At 35.0% G+C, this 27,516-nt stretch overlaps 3 protein-coding genes across 3 annotated transcripts in view; 2 read left to right on the forward strand and 1 right to left on the reverse strand.

The window, feature by feature from the left end:
- Window positions 1–2,374, forward strand: part of LOC113498791 (tau-tubulin kinase homolog Asator) — a 73,012-nt gene extending 70,638 nt beyond the window's left edge. Inside the window, exons 30-31 of the mRNA XM_026878936.1 lie at window positions 345–459; window positions 1,231–2,374. Of these exons, the coding sequence (XP_026734737.1) occupies window positions 345–459; window positions 1,231–1,396 (281 nt within the window). The 3' untranslated portion in view covers window positions 1,397–2,374. The remainder of the gene's footprint in view (window positions 1–344; window positions 460–1,230) is intronic.
- Window positions 2,375–9,986: 7,612 nt separating this feature from the next.
- Window positions 9,987–15,539, reverse strand: LOC113498703 (zinc finger protein 761-like). The gene is made up of 3 exons (XM_026878820.1): window positions 15,112–15,539; window positions 13,238–13,380; window positions 9,987–12,185 (listed from the first exon to the last, which is right to left on the reverse strand). The coding sequence occupies exons 2-3, from the start codon at window positions 13,372–13,374 to the stop codon at window positions 10,673–10,675; spliced, it is 1,650 nt and encodes a 549-aa protein (XP_026734621.1). The 5' UTR covers window positions 13,375–13,380; window positions 15,112–15,539; the 3' UTR covers window positions 9,987–10,672.
- Window positions 15,540–15,717: 178 nt separating this feature from the next.
- On the forward strand, window positions 15,718–24,987 carry LOC113498704 (acidic fibroblast growth factor intracellular-binding protein). Its single transcript, XM_026878822.1, has 11 exons — window positions 15,718–15,903; window positions 17,742–17,838; window positions 18,447–18,548; window positions 18,816–18,897; window positions 19,297–19,442; window positions 19,969–20,068; window positions 20,686–20,813; window positions 21,477–21,545; window positions 22,213–22,299; window positions 23,420–23,518; window positions 24,764–24,987. Exons 1-11 carry the CDS (start codon window positions 15,819–15,821, stop codon window positions 24,840–24,842), a joined length of 1,074 nt encoding a protein of 357 aa, XP_026734623.1. The 5' UTR covers window positions 15,718–15,818; the 3' UTR covers window positions 24,843–24,987.
- Window positions 24,988–27,516: the final 2,529 nt, after the last annotated feature.

Raw genomic sequence — 27,516 nt, forward strand, 5'->3', positions numbered from 1 at the left:
AATATTATTATACTATTTTGCAAATAATACTTTAGATGGTTTGAAAATTAAAACGAATTTAACTATCGATCACTCCTTACTCAGTACTCACTCTTAAATTTTATTATTTGTTATTATAACGGCAACAGAAATACATAATCTGTGTAAATTACAACTGTTTTGCTATCACAGTTCATGAGATACCTGGTGAAAGATGGACTGGCAATGTAGCCATTTTAATAGGTTCAATATGTTTCAGTAGTTTTTAATCTACGGTTATATTTCTTGATAACTTATTCCACTATTCCCACTTGAAGAATTATTAAAATTAAACCATAATTAAGATACCCAGTTAATGCCCTTAGCGTTGCGCCGCCGCCGTCAGAATGCCAACGACAAATACGCTTCGGACCCTGCCCGGGAACTGAACCTGAGGTTCGCGAGGCCGAGACACCGGCAACCGCCGCACCATCACTCTAGGTATGTCGTTAAACTGTTGGTCTAGTGGTTTAGTGACCCTGACTGCTATGCCGCAGGTCGGGGGTTCGATTCCCACCTAGGACCAATGTTTGTGTTCTTAGGTATGTTGTAAAACTGTTGGTCTAGTGGTTAGTGACCCTGACTGCTGTACCGGAGGTCGTGGGTTCGATCCCAACCCAGGATAAATGTTTATGTTATGAGCACGATCATTTAATTTTGTTATGTGTTTGGGTGTAATTTATCTATATTCCTTACGACAGAAAAATAAACGTTACAGTATTAAAATCTGAATTCTGAATTCCTACATCTTTGACAGTCGTTACAGGTAGTCAGAAGCTTGAAAAGTCTGACAACTAGTCTAACCAAGGGGTATCGTGCTTCCCAGGTAACTGGGTTGAGAAGGTCAGATAGGCAGTCGCTCCTTGTAAAACACTGGTACTTAGCTGAAACCGGTTGGACTGGTAGCCGACCCCGACATAGTTGGGAAAAGGCTAGGCCGATGATATTAAAATCTGAAACCCCCGAAACGAAGAAACTTGACAAACAAAAATTATGCGTTTACTTCTGAGTAAGGTGGTAAGCAAGCCAATGGATTGGGGTTCGATTCCTTGATGATAATGATGGATGGGGATATAGAAGTGGCTTTTAACAGATTTATCAGATAGAATGGGAGTCAGAAGCCGTAACTACATGTCTTTGAAAACGCTTTGGTGTCAAGTCCCTATGTTAGAGATTAAAGTAACTAACTATATGTATATAATTTGCCCCCAGCCGCAGCGGGTCCCGCGGGGTCCCCGCGCTGCTGCTGGGCTCCCCGCCGGGGTCGGGCGCGTCGTCCCCGTCGGGGTCCCCGCCCCCGGCCGCGCCCCCCGCGCCCCCCCCTCACCACAACGCCGCCCGCGCGCGCCGCTTCCGCCCGCTCTCCATCGCGCCCTAACTCACACGTAGCGAACGCGTCTGAGCTACGTCTTAACTAATATGGACTCTGTTGCTCTATTAATAATGGTTATTTTTGATTGCAACTGTTGTGTCATGGTTTAGTACCAATGTGACTGGTTCGTAACAGGTATGTGCTACAATAAACTTATACAAACGTCTGAGCACTTGTTGCTTAAGGCATATGGACTCTGTTGCTCTGTTAATAATGGTTATTTTTGAATACAGCTCATGTCAGTCAAGGTTTAGTACCAATGTGACTCCTTTCAAACAACCACTGTTGTGCTAGAAGCTGTCTATAGGAATATGGACTTTGTTGTTATAACAATAATGATTATTTTCGAATACAGCAGGTATATGTTTAATACCAATGTGACTGGTTTCAAACAGGTATTGGTGTGCTAGTTAGTTAGGAATATGGACTTTGTTGTAATAACAATAATGATTATTCTCGAATGATGTGTATATCACAGTATATATAGTATCAATGTGACGGAAGTAGAAGACTGTATACGGAATCCTTTACTTATTTACTTTTGAAGTGGAATAGCGTTTTTTAACTTTATTGTCTCAGTTATAAGTCTGATATTTCTTTAGTTGTTACAAAGGAACTGTTTAGATGTAACTGTCGTCATCCCTATTTTGTATCAATTTCAAGTCGCTGCCATATTACCTGTTACTTTAACAAGTAAAACTCGCCCAACCGACTGTAATTAGAAAAGTGGTACTTTGACGTCATATTGGTACTAACCTAATTCGAAAATATGACACAACTGTTCATGTTACTAGCAATAGAAAATAATCATTATTATTAATGCAATAAAGTTCACATTCACATGACAAGCTTGCTTGAGAAAACGATGTTTCTCAATACTATATTTATACACATAAATGTTAAGACAGACTTCTGTCATAATTATAAATATCGCTCTGGGCATATAAATAGAAAACTTTCTTTAAAAAAGGTAATATTTTTAAAAGAAACCTGAATATGATTTATACTTAAATGATACAACGGTTTACCCACGCGTATTTATCGGGATCGTCCGACTAGTTTCGGAGGTAGGCGAGTCGGACCGCCGTCAGCTCATGATTAAAGACTCCGGTTGGGTCCGAAACTAGTCGGGCGACATACAAATTTCAATGTTAATTTTGTATGGAAAGATATTCGATTATACTAAAAAAAAATGTTTTTTTTTTGGAAAAATGATTTTCAGTTACATGCACAGAAGCGATATTTAAAACTTGACTTATTTCAACCGAAACTTGTATTAAAAAATCATGTTGTCAAAAAACATTTCTACATCACTATAATAATAATTTTCGATTCTAAACAAAACACACGATTTCTATGTTATTTCATGTTTATTTTTGTAAATATTGATTTATGTATGACATGTGCGTGACGTAATCGTAAGTCTCACTTTGGTACTATTTAGTGACTCTCCATAGTGACAACGAAGGATGCTGCCGTTTCTCTAATAAAAAAATCAGGTGCTTTTGACCCTTGAAAGGTCAGATCGAATGACCCCCGAAAGGTCAGGTCAAGTGACCCAGGTCATGGTAACTAATCAAAATGAAAACTGCCGGTCACACATAAACGCGTAATCTACAAATATTGTGGGTAGTTTGTAAATTTTAAAGTCTTTGCGACATTTGCGCTTTTCAAAGCAATATTGATCGTATTAGCTAAGTGTGCGTGTGAATGTGACGGCCCCGCATATGCGTGCAGAGTTTCATTAACTTAAGATTCATGTGAGAAATGTATGCGCGCATATCATATGCCGGCATCGTTATTAAGTATCTTGCGAAAACAAAGTTACGTAATACACAGAACAGCAATAATTGTGCACATTTTGCTATTGCTTTGCTCTTGCAAGTTACTTAATCCCGGCGCCGGAGTTACCTTTAAATGGCTAGTTTAAAAAGGTTATTGATAAATACAAAATGACCCAGGTTTAGGTCAGGTCGAATGACCCAGTCGGGTCAAATGACCCATAATATCATCATCGCTGTTAGTACCACTTATGTCACTTTACACTTGAAGTTTTATTTGTTAAATATTTGTAGTATCGCCCACACGTGATTATAATTTATTTATTTATATTTATTATGATATAAATTTATATTAAAGCGCTATCGCTGTAAGTGAACGCGTGCTTTTCGACTCTTATTGTAATTTAATTGCTTTTCGGTCGCTGGGAAATTGCTAAGTTAGACATTGTGATCACACGTCCATAACCAATATCATAATTATTAAGTAATAGGTTTTTTTAGATTATTGAAAAATACGGTTATATTTAAAATTCTATCGATGTGCTTAAATATAATTAACTTTCTTAAATAAAATCTGTCAATTGTGAGTCACACTCGTGATGCTCTGGGTTCCGCACGAAGTTAAAGAAAAATATATTTGTTATTACAGCTACAACAGCATTATATCGTCGGTAAAAATGACAACTGTCTATCAATAACGGTTCATGAGATACAGGTTGGTGACAGACGGGAATCAACAGAAACTTCATAATAGGGTTCCGTTTTTACCTTTATGGTACCAGAACCCTACGAAACACATTAGATAGAAGTAAATATTGAAAATCTTTCTTTAAGGGAATTGTTCATTTGCATGCAAAAAAGATGTATTTTACATTAATAGCGTTTTATTGAGACATCTTTTATAAACTCAACTATAAACTTATCAAAGAATATTAGTCAAATTAGGTTTCCTAGCGACTAGAAAAGTCTATTGTAATGTACAGAATACGAAATTATTGCTAAACGGTCGTAAATGGATTAAATCTATGATTTATTATAATTGAATAGCTCTCTAACACTCGGAGGAAAGAGATAGATATATAACAAATTGTTTCTAATCAGATGAATCCTATAAAAATACCTTCTGCGCAACATTTCCCCCATTCAGATATTGAATCTTACCCCAATTTTTATACCCTTTCCGTAACCCTACCCCAATTCAAAAGTCTTTTGCGCTGCCTTACCCCCAAGATTTTTTGGGTCTGCTTTCAGTAGCACCAGGCTCAATTTAAACTGTATTTGACATGTATATCGATGATGAGATAAATAAAGAAAGTATTTAAAATAGATTTATTTCTAAAGTAATGTCTTCGCTAATATAAAAACTAGCTGACCTATTCATGACACTCACGAATAACTGGGCTTGCTATTGGTAAAAGAATTTCCAAAATCAGCTCAGTACATCTTGAGATTACCCCCCTTACAGCGTCACAATCTTTACCCCTTTATAATATAATTATAGATTGAAATGTGTATGTGAAGTAATATTGAACGCTGGACTCTCAAACCGAATTACTGAACTAAAGTTAACAAACTACTACCTCTCTAACTTAAAATGATTGTTAAAATATTATATGGGTCCTGTTTAGTAGGCATTTCGAATTTAAAGACCTTTTGCCAATGGAATGAGAAAGGAATACATGGATGAAATGAAACGCGTAATAATAGTTGGGGTAAATGGGGTAAGTTTGATTATACTTCTACGTTAAGTTAGAAAATATTGAATATACTGTCTATCACGTTTGGGTTTGGGGTAAATCTGAACAATCTCATATAGATTGTACTTATCTTATGATTTATACAGGCAGGTCAAGTTCCATTATCAAGGAAACAAAGAGAATAAGGGTGAAAATACATTTATATCTATACATTTAACGTATTGCAGTCTAGTCTTATGATTAGGTCACTTTAAAAATGTGTCACAATACCTGGTCTATCACCTTTCAAATCCGACCAACTCTTAAGTATATCTTATCGGTGTGTAAGCGAGACAGCGTTATACACGTCGTAGAGCGGTATCTCTACACACCCTCAATAATATTACTTTTAAACGTGCCCGTAGGTCCCCACACCGTCTTATTACACGAAAATATAAATTAAAAACTCTATCTATCCCTTTCTTTCGAGTAATTTAGGTAATAATTTTGAGTTTTACGAACGACAAGTGTGAAAGTTAAAAGAGAATTTCTAAATTATAAGCTTGTATTGAGAATTTGAGATAGGTTACACTGTATGTTTTCAACTGCAACTATATTATTTTTTTGACTATTAGAAAACCGTATTATATGTTAAAACATTCAGTTAAATAATATGTGCTGATTGAAAACGAAATTCAAAGATTTTTAATTTGGATGCCTACGTTGTGGTTATCGTAAAAAGTAGTTAGGATCTCGTCAATTTTAAAACCTTTTCAATTGAAATAAAAGTTAACAAGATATATGATCTGAGTCTTTTCAAACTTGTCTAGATTATGTCTTGACGTTTCACCCAATAACCCGATTATAGTAAATTGTTGTTGTATAAATATCCACTAAAATAGATTTAACTAATTCATAATATTGTTAAATATGGTTAGACAAGAAGTTCAGTCAGTATGGTTAGACAACGTCTTAATATTATCAATGTTGAAAAAATTTAGACCAAATCACGCTGTGGCTAAGTCTTTTAAAATATCACATTAAAAACGCTAGTATTGAGGACTAACGTTTAAAAAATCTAAATATTCGACTATCAAGAAAACGAAAATCAAAATATTGTATTGTATTGTTGTTGAAAACATACAGACAAAAAGATATTCTTCTTAATATCGACGCAAACGAGTCGACTTAACGTGCAAAACAACTGTACCAAAATGACAAAAATATAAAATAAAATATATATTTTATGAATGGGTGCGGCATAGTTCAAAATTTGTTAAATATTGTATGTATCGCCTGATCGAATGATATTTTAATACTTGGCAATCGATACGTGGATTTATCGATTAATTATATCGATGTATCGATTGAATAGGGTAAATTTAATAAAAGAAATAATTAGATATCGTTAAGGTATGAATATTGTTTATGCTTGAGATATTGGATGTTATGGACACGTTTGTGGGATACTGTGGCGGAGTTTTTAGTGTAGTTAAAATGATATACAAGTATTTCAGTCATGGGTTCCGTAAAATTGGGAATGAGTAAATATGAGTCAGACCTTTTCAAGATTTGTTCAATACCTCATTGATCTTAATTGTGTTAAATTACTTTGAATTAATTTTCTTCCTAAATTCAATTGCAAGAAGTTTTGTTTTCAGTATCTTACCAAGTTTACCTCTCATGTTCGTATTTACCCCAAAGTTAAAGATAGTTTTCTATTTAATAATTTTTTCAGACTAAAATTTGAGCAAGCCAAAAATCTAATATAACTCTTACGACTCACTTTCAAACAAAAATCAACCTTACCAACTTATGCATACAGCTCAAAAATTAAATTACACTAAAAACACCGCCACAGCACAACAAGCATAACGATAACAAAACAAAAAAAAAATATAATATTTATAAAAAGATAAACTAAAATATGGAATAGAAGCACTCGCAACTGAACAGTTGTTGTACGCCATATGTTATAAAGGATTCGCTCAGAATTGTGAATATTTTAATATAAATACATTTGTAGGGGATGATGAATATTTGTCATAACTATACAACCGGTTATAATAAGGCCTGGTCATATTTTTTTAATCTAGGTCTTGAAAATGTAGAAGTTTCTCAAGATTACGATAGTTTATTGCAAAAGAACTTAGTCTGGTATCAATCGGGTATAATTCCGTAAAAATAGGTTGAAGTAAAACAGAGCTAAGGAAAATAAAAATTGGTCACCCATCAATTTCTTGACCTGACTGTGGCTTCGCTTTGATGCTATAGAGGCAATGGACGTTTCTTAGGATACGGCTTGGTGACAGACAGTAAGACCTAGTTATAGGGTACTGTTTTTACCCTTTGGGTACAGAAAACTCTTAAAAATATATCACATACAAAATATATCCCCATCCGATCATAATTTACATGAAAGATTCAATATTTTTCTTTAAAATTAACTATTGCTTTCACAAAGACAATTTTTACTATCAATATAAAGAAATTGTATTCACAATAATGACCAGGTCTTATTAAAACCCGTTGTATAAAATATATTCATTTGTTAAACATACGCGAGTATGTGAAGGTGACGAACGACGATTTAAAACAATCGAGTGTTTTTAATTTAAAAGATCTCGGTGCGATGTATTTAAAAATATGTATTTTAACAAAATTGTATATTATAATCTCTCATATCATACATTTTGCTTTAAAAAACTAAAATGATATATTTAATATGCGATTTTGTTTAAATACTTTATTTTGTGTGTGGTGTAGTGTTCGCGTAGACATAAAGACAGATTGAAAATTCAAGTTTTTGTCAAGTCTTTTCCACAGTATTTAAAGTTGTAACAATAATAATTTTAAGATTATGACAAATTGTGGATGTTTTTTTTTTATGTTTTAGTTAGATAATATGACAAAAAGATGTGATTTTTTTGTTATTAATTGTGTATATGTGATTGTAAATTGTTTATAATTTTAAATACTGTTGGATTAATGATGTTTTTTTTTATATTAAGTTTTCTGTCTCTTGCATTTCTTATTACATATGTAGTGAGTAGGAGTGAGATGGAAATACTTTTTTAAGACTTGCAATTATTCTTTATGAAGTTTTTCTAAGTCTAGACTTAGCAAGGTACTTTGACTAAGCTATACGGTTTTTTCTCACGAATTATTTTAGTTTGTTTGAAAAATAACGCTTAGCTTAAAGGACGTGATAATATGTGACATTGGTAAGGCCATTGCCATTAATATGCAGGACCTTCCCTTGTTCTGTTGTCAAAAAGCAATATTTACAACTGGCAACACTACACCACATAGGGTCTGTATAAACTGATATATATATATATAAAATAAAAATATATATATTTGTAGGAGCCATCGCCATTCAATTCTAGTCTTGCTGCTTAGTTACTGCTACGTAATTATTATTAAAATATTAATAGATTAAGTATTACGATATTATTAATATTAAAAAAAAAAATGGCAAAGTAGCGGTTTATTTGTCTGTCTATCGCTACTAGTCATGTATGGTTTTACAAATGTTTGCGAGCGATCGTCGCTCAGCGTCGGATAGCTCACGACTGGGGTCATTTTTAAATTACGTCATGAAAAGCATACTCGTCATCTTTGCAGTCGGTTAGAAACGTTTGTTTAATGTTGCTTATTTTGTCATGTTTTGAAAATGGGGTAAGAATGATATTTTGGGGTAAGTGTGGTCAAAGTTTTCAAGGTTGTATAATAATTTAAACTATTTAGTTTTTAATAAAAACAGCAGTTTTCATATAATGCATATGTTAATCATGTTTTTGAATTTGTTCAATATTACCCCTAATTTCCAAAAACATGTTCAGTAGACTTATATAAAGAACAGACTAATTAATATTGACCTCTACAAGCCTTTTCAATGAGTAAAACATTATTCCACACAAAGACTGGTTGTCAAAGTGACGTAACTTAAAGATGGCGTCTCAAGACGCTCGGTTTGCATGTATATCTAGGCACGGGCACCTCGTCGAGGCCGCTTGTCTTATTTTAATACCTATTATATATATATATATATAACTAAATCAATTATGTATGTTCGTAGGCCCGATGCCTTAACGCACGCCTATTCTATCTTTATTTGCCATTTATTTTATATCTACAAAATGCACAATGAACTTTAATAAAAGGTAATTGTCCTTGTGTCGGTGTTTTATTTGTTATTTGGTCCTTGAAGTTATGAAGTAGAATATTGGAAGTCCGACCCGTGATTAGGGGTTAAATAAACAACATTCAAATGGGGTAAAGACAAACAAATCACTTGGGTGATAGTTAATTTGTGGGTACTTCATTACGTCAATCTTATTTTAAGTGTTTGCTGTTATAGTGGCAATGGAAATACATCATCTGTGTAAATTAAACTGTCTAGCCGTCACGGTTCATGTGATAAATCCTAGTAACAGACTGACAGACAGTGGTGCTAAGGAATAGGGTTCCTTAGTAATTGCCAAATTTTAAAAGTCTAGAGTCACTCGTAAGAACTTTAGTATCAAAATTCTCGACAAAATTATCAAAATCGGTTTAGGTGTTCATTAGTAGTCTACACCCACAACTTGGGAGAAAGAGAGATACCGCTGTACGTGCATTGCGCTGTCCTGCTTCCACAACCATAATAATATAAAATAATTATAGAACAGAAGTGGACCCTGGTGGATATGCCATCACATTTTATGTTAAAGTTCTCAACAAGGCCTCTACATGTTGGACCTGTGTCCTTTAAAAAGGACCGGGGCTATTCACATGAAGTTACCCCGGAACAGAAAAGAGATATTATTGTCAATGCAAAAAATACAGTTTCAGTCAAAGTAAAATATGAACAGTGGGTAGTAAAAAATAAAACATTCCATTGAAAAGCAAGAAACCATTTAATTCTTATTTATTTACAGATTCTAATTACAATAAACAATAATTAGGAATATTGAAAACATAAAGGTTATTTTGTTATAGTAATACACATTAATCTTGCATTAGACCCTTATAAAAAACAAAAGGGTTAATAACAAAAAAATATTATTAGCCCATCAGTAGGTTTGAAAAAAACTGCGGGAATTTCTTAAACAGAATAATTATATTTTGAGAAATTACTGTTTTCTTGGAACTTAATTTCTAAAATACAAATAAATAGGGGTAATTATTTAAAAGTATATTGGGGTAAATAATTTCATATTGCTTATCGTAACTATTAAAATATGAGGTATAGTGGTTCCTGCCACTGTTATATAACGATTTTAACATTAATTATAGCTATATTCTGGAGAACTACCACTTAATCTAAAAGTAATATTAATGCGGGTTTAAAATAAAATATGATTTGAATGTAAATTCAGATTTAGTGGTAGTTCCTCCTATACAATTATTTTCATTTAGCACAAATCACATTTTATGGTTATTTGGGGTAAATTACCCCTTTTAAATGGCAGTAATTACAATACCCAAAGGTAAGTAAGACAAATTTAGGACGTATACTGGTAAAAGTAAAGAATCTATTAGTCAGAAGGATTAAATCAACATCTTCTTTCCAATTGACAAAAGTCAAGTTAAAAGGCAAAGGCTAACTAAGGGGCATCGTGTTGTCCACGTAACTGGGTTGAGGAGGTCAGATAGGCAGTCGCTCCTTGTAAAACACTGGTACTTAGCTGAATTCAGTTAGACTGGAAGCCGACCACAACATAGTTGGGAAAAGACTAGGATGATGATGACGATAAAGAAGCTCTCAAACATAAAATCTCATTCTGCGAAGACAACCTCTGATTTTTTTTCTTTAACGAAATGGGACGAATTTTACAAGATTACTGATTATCAGTAACATCTCTCACACTACCATCCACACCCATTACATCTTCAATCGTCAGATTATTATCTCTGATTTCCTGAATAACGTTTTCACTTCTCAATTTCTCAGCAACACATATCTTCAGCGACTGAATTTTATTATCACTTACCACTACCGTATCTTTCTGCAGATCAAAATGATATCTCTTTATATGATTTTCAAGTAACGACTTTCTAACCGACTTGTAGTCACATTTGTCGCATTTAAATGGTTTATTACCGGTATGCATGGTCTCATGGCATAGTAAACTACCTTTCCTCGTTGCCACGTAGTCACAGAACCTACATTTGAGACCGTTACCTAAATGAACAGCTGTAAAATGTTTCACAACCTCATATTTATGTTTACAGGTGTAATCACAAGCCGTACACTTCTCTGTATAGTGACATTTCTGATGCATTGTGTATTGACATTTGAAGAAAGTAGAAAAAGAACACTCTGGACACATCAACTGCATTTCAGATTGACTTCTCTTGTTATGTAAAGATATCTGATCTTTGGTTTTAGTTGAAAAATCGCAGTTTACACATTTGTAAGGACGGTTCTGAGGGCCAGTGTGGTGTCTCTGAAAGTGCCTCTGAACAGACGCTTTGAACTTCGACGTGTATTTGCACATGATGCATTGAAACGGGCTGTCCTTGTTACTGGATTCTATCACTTGTATATTACTCCATTCCACTTCACAATTAGGATCTAATGTGTAATGATTATTTTTCTCGTGCGACGACTGATTTGAGGTTTCCATTTCAGGTGATACCGATGCAATTCGCTCTTGGGAGTCACGCTCAACAGTTTTCGTGCCATATATCTCACCATAGTGACTCCCTTTATGTTTTTTCGCTTCACACCTGTAAAAAGTTTCAAACTCGCAGTACGCACACTTCATTGCCTGCTCCTGCCTACTTCTATGTTTATGAGTGTTCAATCTCCATTTGACTTTAGTAGAAAAGTCACACAAATCACATCTATTCGCTTTCTCAGACACTTCGTTATGTATTTTAGCCAAATGCCTAGAAATATGACCTTCGTATTTCGTCACAAACGGGCACTTATCACATTTATAAATCACTTCTTCCTTCGTGTGAACTTTGCTATGTTTTATATAGTTATGTCTGTAGGCTGTTGAATAAGTACATTTTTCACATTTGAATTGTTTTTCTAGCTTGTGTTTTCTGCGGTGAGCGTTTAGATTCCACTTGAAATAGGTTGTGTAGGTGCAGTAATCACATTTGTGGATGGGGGCGCCTGTGTTTTCTGACTTTTTGAACTGATGTTGTATTAATTCGTGTCGATGTAACGAGGTGGGGTACTTGGTCGTGTAGTCGCAGTAACTGCAGTTGAATGGCTTCTGGACGTCGTGACCCATCATGTGGATCTTCAAACTGTTCTTGTAATTCGTGGTATAGCTACAGGACTCGCATTTAAGTTGCTCTGTTGGTATGCGCCTTTGTTTCTTCTTATCGAACTTTCTGGAGAAAAGGAGAGAAATAATATTAGGTATATACATACATGTTTAAGGATGATCATTATCAATTTGACAGGGTAGGCGGTGAGTAAGTCGCAGTTTCTTCTCAGGGTAGTCAGATAGGAAATGTCGACTCCAGCATCCTCAAAAAAAGACATGTAGAAGTGATGATTTATCCTACTTGCAGAATAAATGTTTTTGTTTAATTTCAGTCAGTATGTGAAGGATTGCAACGCATTGCAAGGCACAAAAACGCGGATGACTTAGCACGGCAGTTCAGGTTCAGTCAGTAAGTGTCTGACACTACCCAATACCCATTCCCTTCCTCGAGAGAGCGGGTAAGTAGCGTCCCGTAAGTGAGGTCGACATTGATTTTTGAAGAGTGCTTAAAAAACATCTGTTCAAATTATTACTAATTAGTAAAGAATTAAGACAGAACTACCCTGCAAAACATATTTCATAAAGGAGGAGGCCCTCAATTCCGGAGTCCGGAGGATTCTACTTTCTTCTTTATGTCTTCGTGTTTTACTTTATAGATAGAGTCAGCTGGCATTAAACCACAAGAGAATAAGAACACATATACTAGTTCCGATTAAGGTATTCAGAAGCCTGATGGAAGAAAGGTTTGGTATTTCTTTTCATATTTTACTGATGAGATAATTTTGCATGAAGAAAGCAATTCAATCATATCACATCTACAGAAGCAGTACTTATAAAGATATGGGTAAAATTTTAACAAATATTCAGTGACGTCATTTGCATACTTGGGAAAGCGCATGTTGCATTTAGCCAGGAGGCATAATTTCGAGTCCTGTCTGTGGTTAAGATTTATCCAATGCATATTGGATATTGTTCCAAATTAATTACAAATGCATTGAAAAACCTCTGGTTATTTGTATAAAGTATAGTATATCCGAAAAATATTGCAGCCCATGAGTGAGGCAAGTGGAATAAGAGTGGGGAGGCCTTTGCCCAGCAGTGGGACAATCCACGCTACTACTAATGATAATATCTGAAAAATGATACATGCAGGTAAATTCCATAAAAACCACTCACTTCTTCACATTATCTGGTGGAGGCAGCTCCTCATCGACATCCTCATCCTCCTCCATGACTTCCACCTTCACCCAGACGCTGGCGAACATGTTCTGCATGTCACTCTCCTGCTGGTCAGCGTCCGAACTGTCCGTCATGATTCACTACAAAATATGAATAAAAATAAATTATTTTGATAGTAACTATTGTGAGATAGATTCATTATTAAATGATGTAACGGTCACCCCGCCGCGTCTGCTCATGATTAAGGACTCCGGTTGGGTCCGAAACTAGTCGGGCGATCCCGATAAGTACGCGTGAGTAGACCGTTACATCACTTGATAAGTTAATTATTTCTGTGGTGTATAATTAGTGTAATGTTTTGTATTATGATTTTATTTAAAGTACTTTCCGCTGTGAAGCTACCTCTCATAAATAACTAAAATAAAATCTGAATGGACAGCCGAGAGGTGTTGGTTCCACTGCGCCTGATGTGTCGATAGTTTGATCCATCGTAGGAAATGCATTTGTGTTATCCACAAATGTTTATTCTGAGTCTTTGTGCATGTTTTTAAGGTATGTGGAACTCGCTGTGAGTCAGGGATTACTGGGAGGGTAAATTCACTAGTAAAGGAATCATTTTTGTACTATAGTAAGATAGAATATTGAATATTTGTGACACGCTTTATGACACACACGTACACACACGCACACACACACACACACACACACACACACACACACACACACACACACACACACACGCGACACACACATGATCTCATTAATATAGTTTAAACAATAATAAGTTTTATATAAATTCAGTTTTAATATTAAGTTATTATTAAGATATAAATATAATAACCTAAGCGGGCGAAGACACTGGCTCCTTTAAGTCTAGCACAGGCGTCAGGGTAACATTTATGCTGAACTGTATTTTTATGTCAATATTTTTTTTTTTTTAATTGCAATACTGGAAAAATATTTTTAAGTAGATTAGATGCCTTCATGGTCTTACTATTAAAATATAATTTTCTATTAAAAGGATCATATAAGATTCCTTTTTAAAAAACGTAAATCCCTACTAATATTATAAATGCGAAAGTAACTCTGTCTGTGTGTCGGTCTGTCTGTCAGTCTGTAACACTTTCACGTCTAAACCACTGAATTGATTTTAATGAAATTTGGTACAGACATAGAGTTGACCTTGAGAAAGAACATAGGATAGTTTTTTTTCCGGACTTTTGAAAAGTTCTCTTGGAAACGCGATTTAACCGAAATCTAGTTTTAATGAATGGATTAAAAATAAAAAACTAATTTGTTTGCAAGAGGCTGCACTGTGTATTATTAAAATACTTTATTAAATTGTATAAAAAATGTACATTATAAATAGCTCAAAGTTGATGAATAAAGGTAGAGGTAAATATTGTGAGGAAGCTGCATTCAAAATATCAGCATCTGGCATTTTTAAAGAGTAAGTAAGGTCAACATGAACGGCACTAGCTCTTGCCCAGCAGTGGGATTATTCCAGTGTTACATATTTCTAGTATTTTTAGAACTAAGGATTTAAAATAACAAGGTGGTGGAGGGAAGATCTTAGTGGAAATTTACTTTTAAATACAGCAATATAGTTTTTATTATTATATCAGGCAGGAGGCAGGAGATATTACTACCAAACATTCAATAGTATTGGTGTAAAATTAAAAATACAAGATGGAGCTAAAAAGGATCGCCGAAACCCATAAAGCGTTTGTTTTTTCTTATCGCCACTCACAAGCAATTTACTCTGCCAAAACCGGTATTCACAAAACCAAATAAAAATAATAATGTTCTCGATGGAGTGACATAATATGAGACTATTTATAAGTATTTGATTTCATTATTCTAATACGAACCTTGCCACAGCGTCCAGTAGTTCTACGTCTCAGTTATCAGCTATTTTTGGATAAAAAAAATAGAACACTTATTTGGTTAACACATTTTTGATAACATGAGCTCTAATGTTAAATGCGTATTATAAAATAAACTCCTTATTTATAAGATTAACACAGAGCACATTTATTTAAATCGTCAAATTGTTTTGATTCCGCACTTTTTTGTCCTCTGTAATTATTTTTTTATGTCACAAATATCAATTCCCTGAAAAAAATCAATTTTTGATGCTACTTGTCGGTACGTTCGAAAATTTATTTTTATTGGTATCAGAATCAAATTCAGGAACGAACGGAGTAAACCTTTTTGCTTTGCACAACAAGTCCACCAACTTGAACTTGAGCTTGTTTTACTTTTTTATTAATTGTTTACAATAATGCGTATACAAACAATATTAATACCCATTATCACATTTTTTGTAGAAAATTATAAGACCAGAAGATAATTAACCCTACCCAGTTTCAAAACGAATGTAGAATTTGTAGCTAACTTTTCCCATTTTACGTTTGGATACACGATTTCTCTCACGAAATGTTTATGTTTTGGCAACATTAAAAATTCCTTTTCAAATGTCAGGTGTTATTTGACAGCAAGCAGTAGATATTTTGGAGAAAAATCGTATTCCCATTCGCAGTTTATATCGTGATAAATCTGCAAAAAACTAATAAAAATGTACACAGAAGTGGATGTCTTCGTCAGTAATTATACATTAATAGACCCAGAGATATACCAGTTGTGGATAGAAGGATGTTCGTGTAAGTATATAGTTAGAAACAAATTTGTTATCATTTTACCGAGATAAAATCTTAAATGAAATCTATATTTAGTCAGTTTTATATAAGAAGGAAATTAGTTAAACTAGTTATACGGGATTTATTTTAGGTCTATGATGTGTTATTAGTTCTTATAAGACTTGAAACAGGAGCATTTCGTAAGCTTATAGGGGAATCAATAAGGATCCAATTTCAGACATTAATTCCCAAGTCTAGTTATCATTGAGAGTATTCTAAACAGAGATATCATTTAGAAATAAAAATAAAGGTGTTGAACATGTTATAATGAGCTTAAATTAGCTCTAAAGCTATCCATGAAATAAAAGTATGACACACCACATAACATAAACAAGAAATTGTGCTCAACTCGATAATATACCAAAGCTAGCTAATAATATTAAGTCTACCCTTCATTACCAGATTTCTAAATAAAACATGAAATGGTTTTATTAAAGTATAGAAAAGCTGTTTTATTGCATGATCAACAGATCAGCCTATTTGTATGTCTTAAGTCAAAACATAGAGCTCTACTATAATTTGTGTGTGTAATGTTGTTATGTTTCACAAATAAAATTTTGAGTCAATTAAGATTCATATGTTAAAACTACTAGACAATGAATATAATATTTATTTTTACTTTAACTGTGGACCACTGCCTAAATGTTATTTATTCAGTATGAAGTCCATCCAAAGGATGTCTGTATATACCACTCTTAGCAATATAAACTTGCTGCAAATTGTACATTGGATGTGAAATAGCTGTCATATTTGGTCCCATAAGAAATTCATCAAATTTCGTTCAGTAGTTTTTATTTTAAAGTTGATGTTGGTTGTATGTGTTTGCTTTTTAAATAAATATACATTAACATAAGGCAGATACTATTTAAAAAAAATCATGAACATATTAATAATAATCGAACTCTAAATGTGATTTCACACTTGCAAGTCAATATTAATTTCAGATAATAATAATAAACGCCATTTCATATTAACAGTAATTATAAATTTGATATTTTGCCAACTAATAAATTAATTGTCATCCAAATATGAATAGATTCAGTTGTAGTTGTTAGTGTTAGGTGTTTAATTTAGCCAAGAATATTAATAATGTGTAATAGAAGGTGTTAAAAGACAGCTGACTTAGAACATAGTCACTTGAAAACATGTTTGCTTTAATTAATGGTTCTTGCTGTTTATTCTATATTTACCATGATGGCCAAAAACCACATTTTTTTAACAATAGGTGTCTCACTTTACATTCCACAACTCCATCACACAACGCCATCCTGTCTAAAACTAAGCAAAACTTGTATTATGAGTAGACAACTGATGAAGTTACTCATAATAAAAATAAATCACTCCCGTACTAAGGAATTTAATCCTTGTGTTGTGGGTTTCACAAAAATTCAAGTCACATACACAAAGAACTTAACTTTCAAGTAAAAACGGCACAACAAACTTCACATCATTTCTCGCTGCCTCATTATATTACTAGCCTGGAATGTCCCACTGCTGGGCAAAGGCCTCCCCACCTTTCTTGCACTAGTCTCTCTCATGAGCCGCGAGTGACCAGCTCGGTAAGAACGAGTCCAAGTCATCCCGCCATCTCCGCCTGGGTCTGCCTCGCTGACCGGCTTTTTCCCCATAATTAATACACGTAACATTTTACATTTTCCCCGTAAAACATGGACGAAAAGGGTTGCGGTATTGCAAGATTCTAAATTAGTCTTAAATTTGAATAAAAGTTACGCAACGTGACGTTTTAAAAAACCCCCTTTCCCCTAAATTTCGTTACGTAATAATTGAATGCTCTCTTATAGCGAGTGAGGCTGTATCCACGCTACACCAGCGAGGGTTCGCTAAGCAGCATGGAGCGACTGTCGAGCTGATTGCCAGCGATGTCCTGGACCATTACAGGTATCGTACTAACGTAGGTGCACACTGTAAGTGCAATGTTAGTCGGTAATGTTAACGTTACGAAAAGCTACGAAAGTCCCATTTGCTACGAAAGCTACAAAAGTGGAATCTTATTTGCTAGACTGTAAAATCGTATCCATTGCCTATGTATCTCAAGTTTGCGACGAAATTGAAGTCTTAATATTGAGTTCCATTTGCTACTGATTTCAGTTTAATTGGCTACGGGAATCTAGTTGGCTATAATATTTAATATACCCTGTGGTTGCGAATGTCAAATAAGCTACCAAAGTCAAGTCCTCGTTGCTACTAACGTTACTCATTAGCTACGAATGTCAAATTTGCTACGAAATTCAAGCCCCATTCACTACGAACGTCAAGTCTGTTGCGGAAACAAAGTCTGAATGGCTACGAATGTCAAGAATGCTACGAATGTCAAGAATGCTACGAAATTCAAGCCCCATTGGCTACGAATGTAAAGTTTATTACTTGCATATAATGCGATTAGTTCCAACACTTGTTAATAACTTACCTGTCTGCCGAACTAAATCGTTCGGAGCTCTTCTTACACTGGTCTTTTCTTAATATTATTAAATTTTCCAACGTTACAGAACCTTCGCCCTTCTAGAGCGCCTGCTGACAGTACCCACCAAGCTGTCAGAACAAATGATCTTCCAAATTGACGAGCCTACTAAACAGATGCTTATTGAGAAGTAAGTTTAATGATTTATGTAATTTTCAACCTTATTTACAACTATTCTTATATATAACAAAATCATCATCATCATCATCATCATCAGCCCATATTCGTTCGCTGCTGGACATAGACTCCGATCCGATCCGATACTCCCCAATTGCACGCCATCGAGATCTATCTCCGGCTGCTCGCATCCAGCTCTTGCCATCTTGCGCTGATCATCACTCTATCTAGAAAATATCACTTCAAAAACAGTTATACATTTAATACTTTTGGTTTCCAGATATTATGACCTCGATGACGTGGTCATAAGAGAACTGCTCGGCAGGAAGCTGTCTTCTAGACATAGAAAGGACTTGGATGAGGTGAGCTAACATATTTGACAATGGGTGTAATTTATAATATGTATGTATTTAGAACTATATAAGTATGTTTATCAGTTGTCTAGTACTTATAATACAAGCTTCGCTTAGTATGAGACTAGATGGTGTTGTGTGAAAGTTGTGGAATATTATTTTATATATTTGAAGTTGTTGACACCCTCTGGCGTCCAAGATTTTTTTTTTAATATTCCACATCTTTCACACAACGCCATCTAGTCTCAAAATAAGCAAAGCTTGTATTATGAGTACTAGACAACTGATAAACATACTTATATAATTCTAAATACATACATAATATAGATAAAAACACCCAGACACAGAACAAATATGATATTTTCTTTACCCCCTTGTGTGATATTCTATAATTCCCCCCTTTCTTAGGTAGCAGAGCGTTCAGGAGCCCCCCTAAGATGTTGCCGACGTCAGTTTGATAATGTCAGACGCGTTTTCAAAACTGTGGAGGAGATGCCCGGGAATGTAGTGGCTAATATAAGAAGTACCTTCTTACTATCCGAGCCGTTGGCTAAGTGAGTATTTATACATAATTTCTTTTCTGAAAATCAAATGTTAAAGTATCTCTGTCGAAAACATAAAGTTTCATGTAAACTTTGACCCCCATTACCCCACCTTACAACCCTTTTTTTCAGTCAAAAAGTAACTTATATCCTTTCTCGGGCTCTAGACTATCTGTGTAACAAATTTTATTACCATCAGTTCAGTAGTTTTTGCGTGAAAGAGTAACAAACATACATACAAACTTCACGTTTATAATACTAGTACTACAGAATGAAGGCTTTTTGAAAAAAAAAAAACTACAAAAGGAATATAATAGAAAAAACCCCACTCATATTTTAATAGTTATTATTATTTATTTGCAAAATCTTTATTTACATAAGCCTAAAAAAATACTTTAATAAACATATAATTTTTAAACGAAATTCTTATTTGCTGTTTAAAATGATTGTATATGTATGTATAGATCTTTATTTCCATGCCTAAAAGAAGTATTAATTAAATTCAATATCTAAGTTATTTTCTTTATGATCTTTTCAGGAAGTACGGTGCGGTAGTGTTCATAGCGTGCATGCGCTTCGAGACTGCCAAACGGAAGTTACAGTACCTGTCATTCAACGACTTCTATCATTGTGCACAGGTTAAATATATACATTCAAATACATTAAAAATAATCTAAACCCCAGTTTTTTAAATGTCACTCCATTCACATTTCATCAAAATTGATCTAGTTTTTATAGTTGTAAATTGCATTGTCATCGGGTTTGAAGCTACCCTGAAGATTTCAGCCTGCTAGCTTATAGGGAAGTGTCTCAAAAATTGATTTACAAAAATCCAACCGGAATGACACAATTTACAACTATAAAAAAACCAGATCAATTTTGATAAAATTTGAATGGAGTGGCATTTAAAAAAGTGGGTGTCAATCTATTTCTCTATTTTTTAACTACTCCCGCAGTAAGGTATTTAATCCTTGTGTCTCGGGTTTCAAAAGACACCCAGACTCAGGACAAGCATTCGTGGATCACACAAACGCTTGTCCTACGCGGGGATCGAACTGACATGTCGCTCACAGTGGGTGGCGTGGTGACCTCGGCCTCGAGCCTATGTGTTAATCTCGGGTGTCAGCTAACTCCATACCAAATTAAAATCTTTGCAGCCGTTTTGACGTGAAGAAGTAACAAACATACACACTCACAAACTTTCGCCTTTATAATATTAGTGGGATTTTATCTTCTGTTCCGTTCTGTTCTGCAGGCCATTATGACCAGCTGGACGTACAGTTGCACGGGCCCGGAGTACTACGACACGGAGATGGACCGCGAGTTCCTGCTCGAGCTGCGCGAGCTCCGGATCCTGCTCGACAAGGAGAAGGAGCATAAACAGTAGGTGGCCAAGATTATCATCATACTAGCTTTCCTCCCGCGTGGAGTCGCGTCGAGGTCAGTTATATCGCGTTTCCAAGAAAACTCTTCAAAAGTCCGGGATAAAAACTATCCAATGTTCTTTCTCAAGGTCAACTCTATCTTTTTTTTGTTTAAAAAGAACGACTCCCGCAGTAAGGAATTTAATCCTTATGTCGCGGTATTTACAAACATACAAATCACATGCACAATGACACCCGCCAATGCCGTATCTCTGCCAAATTTCATTAAAATCAGTTCAGTGGTTTAGACGTAAAAGCGTAACAGGCAGAGAGACAGACAGACAGACAGAGTTACTTTCGCATTTATAATATTAGTAGGGATTCCACAACATTCACACAACGCCATCTAATCGCAAACTAAGCAAATGATGTAACGGTTTCCTCACGCGTATTTATCGGGGTCGCCCGACTAGTTTCGGACCCAACCGAAGTCCTTAATCACGAGCGATAGTTACTATCACAACTAAGCAAAGCTTGTATTATGAGTGGTACAGTCAAGTATATGACACCTGATACTTACTAAACTGAATGTTTTAAAACATCTTTTAAGCAGAACATAATATGTAATTATAAGTGTAATTAACTTTATAAAATTTAACTATTTCTTTTACTTTTTTTCCAGTTTAATCTGTATGCGCCTAAGACCGAAGCTTTTGGAAAAATCTTATCAAGAATTGGAACTTAATTTTAGGTAAGTATTGTTTGTGGCAACACCAATTTTTTATGTACATACTTCCAAAATTATTAACTTTCTGTATGATAGCATGGAGCAAACCATTTTTTTTTATAATTTTAAAGATTAAGGTACTGCGTGACGGGTCGCGGGTTCGATCCCCGCGTCGTACAAGAATATCTGTGAGCCACGAATGCCTGTCCATTGTCCTGAGTCTGGGTGTCTTTGTGCATGTGACTTGAATGTTTGTGTAACAACCCACGATAATCTGTTTTCCGTTACCTTTGCACAGTCCCTGAAACTTTTGAACGACCTTATAATTTTGACATATAATGCAAGAAAATATTAACTCTCATAATTGACTTCTTATTCAGAGGAGCTCGTGGCTTAGTAATAACCGCATAAGTGATTCGATCACAGGTTAAGCTACGCTTGACGCGGTCAGCTGTGGATGGGTGACTATCTATGTTATAACGAGTTTCTCCATGGTAGTCAGAAGCTTGAAAAGTCTGACGACCAGTCTAACCAAGGGGTATCGTGTTGCCCAGGTAACTGGGTTGAGGAGGTCAGATAGGCAGTCGCTCCTTGTAAAACACTGGTACTTAACTGAATCTGGTTAGACTGGTAGCCGACCCCAATGAATTATGAATTGACTTCTTATTCAATTATGTATTGATTTTTTCAGATTGTATACTAGAGCCTTAGTGGGTCTTGCTTGTAATCTGCACAGAGGGAGGGAGCTGAGGTCTCTGTTCATAGATCTATTGGAAAGGTAAGAAATATATATCAAATGGTTTTATATAATGTGTTTTCTTTTTAAACAGGGATTGTATGAGGTTTGTAGACGAATGGAGGTTAAATGGTTACCTTCGTCGTCGTCATTTCGTTTATATTTATTTACTAGCTGTTGCCCGCGACTTCGTCCGCGTGGTTAGAAGATATAAGTTATGATTTATACCTGCCCTATTTTTTCCACATTTTTCATTATATCTTCGATCCTATAAGTCGCAGCGTGATGGTTTATAGCCTAAAACCTTCCTCGATGAACGGCTTATTAAACACAAAAAAAAATCTAATTTGTACCTGAGATTAGCGCATTCAAACAAACAAACTCCTCAGCTTTATACAGGGTGTTTGGCAGAACGTTAACATACGAAAATGGTACCTATCCACCATTTTCGTATGTTCAACGTTCTGCCAAACACCCTGTATATTAGTATACATTCTGATAACATTCGATTGCTCATTATGAATCTAATAGTTGTTGTAACGTTCGGGACATTCGGGACGTTGTTTTGCTATTTTTATTCATTGAGGCTTTGCCCAGCAGAGGGACACGGTAAGCTAGATAAAACATAATTAAACATGATCCAAATTCTTGCACTAGCATGAGAAAATCGGAAAGAGAGGCCTTTGCCCAGCTGTGGGACAACTATCCTTTTAATGATGATAGTAATTATTATTAATTAATGACTGCAACATTTAGCGTAGTGATGATCTGCGCAAAATGGCAGGAGCTAGATGCGAACAGCTGGAGATAGATCTCGGTGGCGGGCAATCGACTGGCCTAATGGTCTAGTGGTTGGTGACCCTGACTGCTATACCAGAGGTCGTGGGTTCGATTCCCACCCAGAACAGATGTTTGTGTGATGAGCACGATCATTTGTTCTGTGTCTGAGTGTTATTTATCTATAATATTTATGAATTTAAAAATATATAAGTATGTTTATCAGTTGTCTAGTACTCATAATACAAGCTATGCTTAGTTTGGGACTAGATGGCGTTGTGTAAAAGTTGTCCAATATTACATTATAATTGGGAGGCCTATGTCCAGCAGTGGACGAAATATATAGGCTGATGATGATGATGATGATGATGATGTTTAATTCCAGATGTGTGGAGCCCCTCCGCTTGGGCTCGTGGCCGAGAACGGACTTGGCGCAGTTCCTGTGCGCTTACGAACAATGCGCCTTGCAGATGGATGTGTTGAGGTACATATATGTAACTATTATTTTTATAACATGATATTTAAAATCAAAATTAATTAATTCAAGTTAAGTTACTAAGTATCACTTGATTAGTTTCGTTTGACTGCACAAATACCCGAGTTCTACAGTTTACCTCTCGAAATCCACTGTTCGGAAGTTCACGCGGCCCGCGGATTCGATTCCCGCGTTGGACAAGCATTTGTGCTATCCACAAATGTTGTGCATGTAACTGCACCGGATAGCCGAGTGATATAGGTCACCGGACTTAACTCACTGTGAGCTAAGTGTTGCTGGTTCGATCCCCGTGTGTTGGACATTTGCGAGATCCAGTATGCTTCTCCAGAGTGTGGGTTCTTTGTGGATGTGCCTTGAATATTTGTGATACCCCCGGGATATAAGGATTAAATACCTTGGTGGAGGAGTCTTTTTAACTTTAAATGTGACATTTTCAAAGTAAAAATGTTCTTTCGTAACTTTTGTTAGTATTGTCTTATCATTAACTAGCTGTTGCCCGCGACTCCGTCCGCGTGGTTTGAAGATTGATATCTACCCTGTTTTCTTCACATTTTCCATTGTATCTTCGCTCCTGTTAGTCGCAGCTTGATGGTTTATAGCCTAAAACCTTTCTCAATGAATGATCTGTTGAACACAAAGATAATTTTTCAATTTGAACCAGTAGTTTCTGAGATTAGCGCGTTCAAACAAACAAACTCTTAAGCTTTATATATTAGTATAGAGTATAGATTGTTAAACTGCAATTTGCTATCGTAAGGATAATGTTCAAACCTCCCCTATATAGAAGTGGCTTGTGCCCAGCAGTGGGCTAGACAGACTTGAATGTAATATGAATATTTCCTATATTTTTTTGGTTAGTATCATCTATAGTAAGGCCAACGAGACGAGATAAAGAATGTAAAGAAGCTTTCAGGGGTTCATGGCATTTTTATTCGAATAAACTATTATAAAGTTCGAATTTTGACTAAAATGAAGGAATGAACTCGTTCACAACATGGCAGACCAAATGTTGACAACTACTGTACTGACTGCTTTCTTGTACCACGAGACACATAACGACAGCTGTCATCGACCAACTGACTCCATAACTGCCCGTACGTGTGATAAGGACAGGGATAATAATCCCTCGCTATCGCAATGTCACTCAGTAACGGTCCGCTTGTTTACGCTTTTTATCTCGTCTCGTTGGCCTTAGTATATATATAGTATTTATCATTTCTTTTTTGATTACAGGGAAGCTGACCTTAAAAGCGTATGGGAGAGATATATGAGGGTTATTAGTCAGTGTCTGTTGACCATGTATCATATTTAATTATTAACTATTAGTAATTAAAACAAATTAATATTAAGGTATTTAATTGGGATGATGACCGGGTATAGAAAGTAACAAATAGATTTAAAAAATCTAACTGAATGTCTAAATGTAAATCTAATCTAATAAAATTCTATCAAAATCGGTCCAGCCGTTTTTATAGTTGTAAGTTGCATTGTCATCGGGTTTGAAACTACCCTGAAAATGGTAACTTTGTGTTGTAGTTTATTTATTTATATTAAATGTTTATATATGCAGTAAATTTTAATTTAGTTTAAAATATAATAAGGTCTTTATTTAAGAAGCTGTGTTATAGTCTGTCCTTAAATATGTTACTATCAAAGGGATTATATAAAAACATATCAAACTTATACTCCATTTGATGTTCGTGTGTCTTTTAATTTCAAAATCCACGTTTTTAAATGTCCTAGAAATAAGAACTCGATGTAGGATAAGAACTCTATTAAAATTTTGTCAAAGTCGGTCAATCCGTTGTTATAGTTGTAAATTGCATTGCCATCGGGTTTGAAGCTACCCTGAAAGTTTCAGCCTGCTAGCTTATCGGGCACGTAGAACGCATGGGGGAGGATCGAGCAGCTAAAAGAGCGTATCTGGGTCAACCAACAGGACGCAGACCTGTTGGTCGCCCCAGATACCGCTGGCGGGATATGGTGGAAGCGGACCTACGTGAAATCCATGCCAACAATTGGCAGGATACAGCGCAGGACCGCACAGAATGGAGAGTTCTCGTTTCGGAGGCCAAGACTCACTTCGGGTCGCTGAGCCGAGAAAGTTAGTTAGTTTTAGCTTATCGGGAACTGTCTCAAAATTGAGTTGCAAAAATCTAATCGGAACGACAAACAGATTAAATACCAAAACATATATCAGTCGTTTATTTATTTAAAATGTGTTTGTATTAAAAACGAAAAACTAAGAGTGTTAATCTTTTAAAAAAAGGGAATATAAGTTTGATTCTCAGTATTAGTGCAAAATAAAAAAGGTTTGTAAAATGTGTTAAAATAAAAGCACCAAAAAATTGAAAACATTGTTTTATTTATTAAAAAAAAAACAATTTACAAATATAACCTAAGTTACAAAGTAATATAAATCAATTCGTTTATCACAACGCATCTATTTACAGTATTGTAAATCCGAAAATCCGTAATTAACAAGTTTAAACAAGTTACATGTCTCCTCGCTAACGCTGACGGATCCCTCAAATGTATTGAACTGACAAGTCAGAGTCACGTCACTTGTCGAAGAGGAATGTCATTCGTATACATTTGGAGTTTTATAATCTGATGCGATGCGATGATAACTATATTTTTGACTTTTGTATTACGGATCTCCGGATTTAAGTTTCGGATTTGCACTATATTTAAAATACAAAGTTATGAAGCTGTTTAGAAATAATTATTAATTATATTTACTGCGTATTACATACAGAAGATATTATATGTAATAAGTTTTAACATGAAAATTGTCCTGAAAACGACAATTTTATTTATTTGAACTACAAGATATTTATAATGTTTTGCAGAGCGTTAAATAAGTAATATTTATTTAATTAATTAAAAGCACTATCATAGGTTACACAACTTCTATTTCGTGTCAAATTTTTCAATTTCTAAGTCATGATTTTCCTTAATTTTAAGTCAGATGCCACAGTTCTTTCATTACAACAATTATTGTCAATATTAAAATTGACTACTTTATAAAAAAAAACATGAAAATTGAACGTTTGTCTCAAACTTCAGGCCAAAACTGGTTTTACTCAAACTAGATTATAGTTTGAACCAAACATGTTTGATTCTAAACAACTAGATTGATTTTTCACAAACATTTATTTATTTGTTATCTTTTGATGAAATTTGATACATTTGTTGCTTATAACATAAATGGCGTGAAGCTTCCTCAAACGGTTTTACCCCAACCAAGTTTGAATCAAACTATTTTCCTCGTTTCTATAATAACTATCGTGAGACTGATTCATTATTAAATGATGTAACGGTTTACTCACGCGTATTTATCGGGGTAGCCCGACTAGTTTCGGACCCAACCGGAGTCCTTAATCATGAGCAGACGCGGCGGGATCGACTCGCGATCCCGCCGAAACTAGTCTAACTAGTCTAATCTAACTAACAAGAAACTAGTCGGGCTACCCCGATAAATACGCGTGAGTAAACCGTTACATCATTTAATATTATTTTCTTCGTTTTTTTTCCTATCATAAATTTGAATAAAATGCTTACCACATAATGTATAAAGTAATCAATTCTCAAACCTTGCTTATAAGAAGTTTATGCCCAGCAGTAGGACAATATAAGCTGGACCCCAATTCTGCTATTTACAACGGCCGATGAATGAATGAAATTTAGCTCCAAAATTACAATATTCGTATTTTCCTAAGCATTTTTCTACACAATAATTGTAAATTCAGTGCGGGACGGTACACTCAAGGTCAATACAATTAACTTCCAATTATTGTATTGGCAAAATGCTTAAGAGAATAGGAATTATTTCAAATTTAATTGCCCAATTCATCCACCGTTGCTAAATAGCAGAATCTGGGGCCCTATTATTAAGTATAATATATTTAAGTACGTCATAACAAAGCTACAGGCAGACCACTGTTTTCCAACCATTTAAAGGCACCATCCTTGTAATCCTAAGC

This window comes from Trichoplusia ni, chromosome 11 (genome assembly GCF_003590095.1).
Source record: "Trichoplusia ni isolate ovarian cell line Hi5 chromosome 11, tn1, whole genome shotgun sequence".
Taxonomy (NCBI): domain Eukaryota; kingdom Metazoa; phylum Arthropoda; class Insecta; order Lepidoptera; family Noctuidae; genus Trichoplusia; species Trichoplusia ni.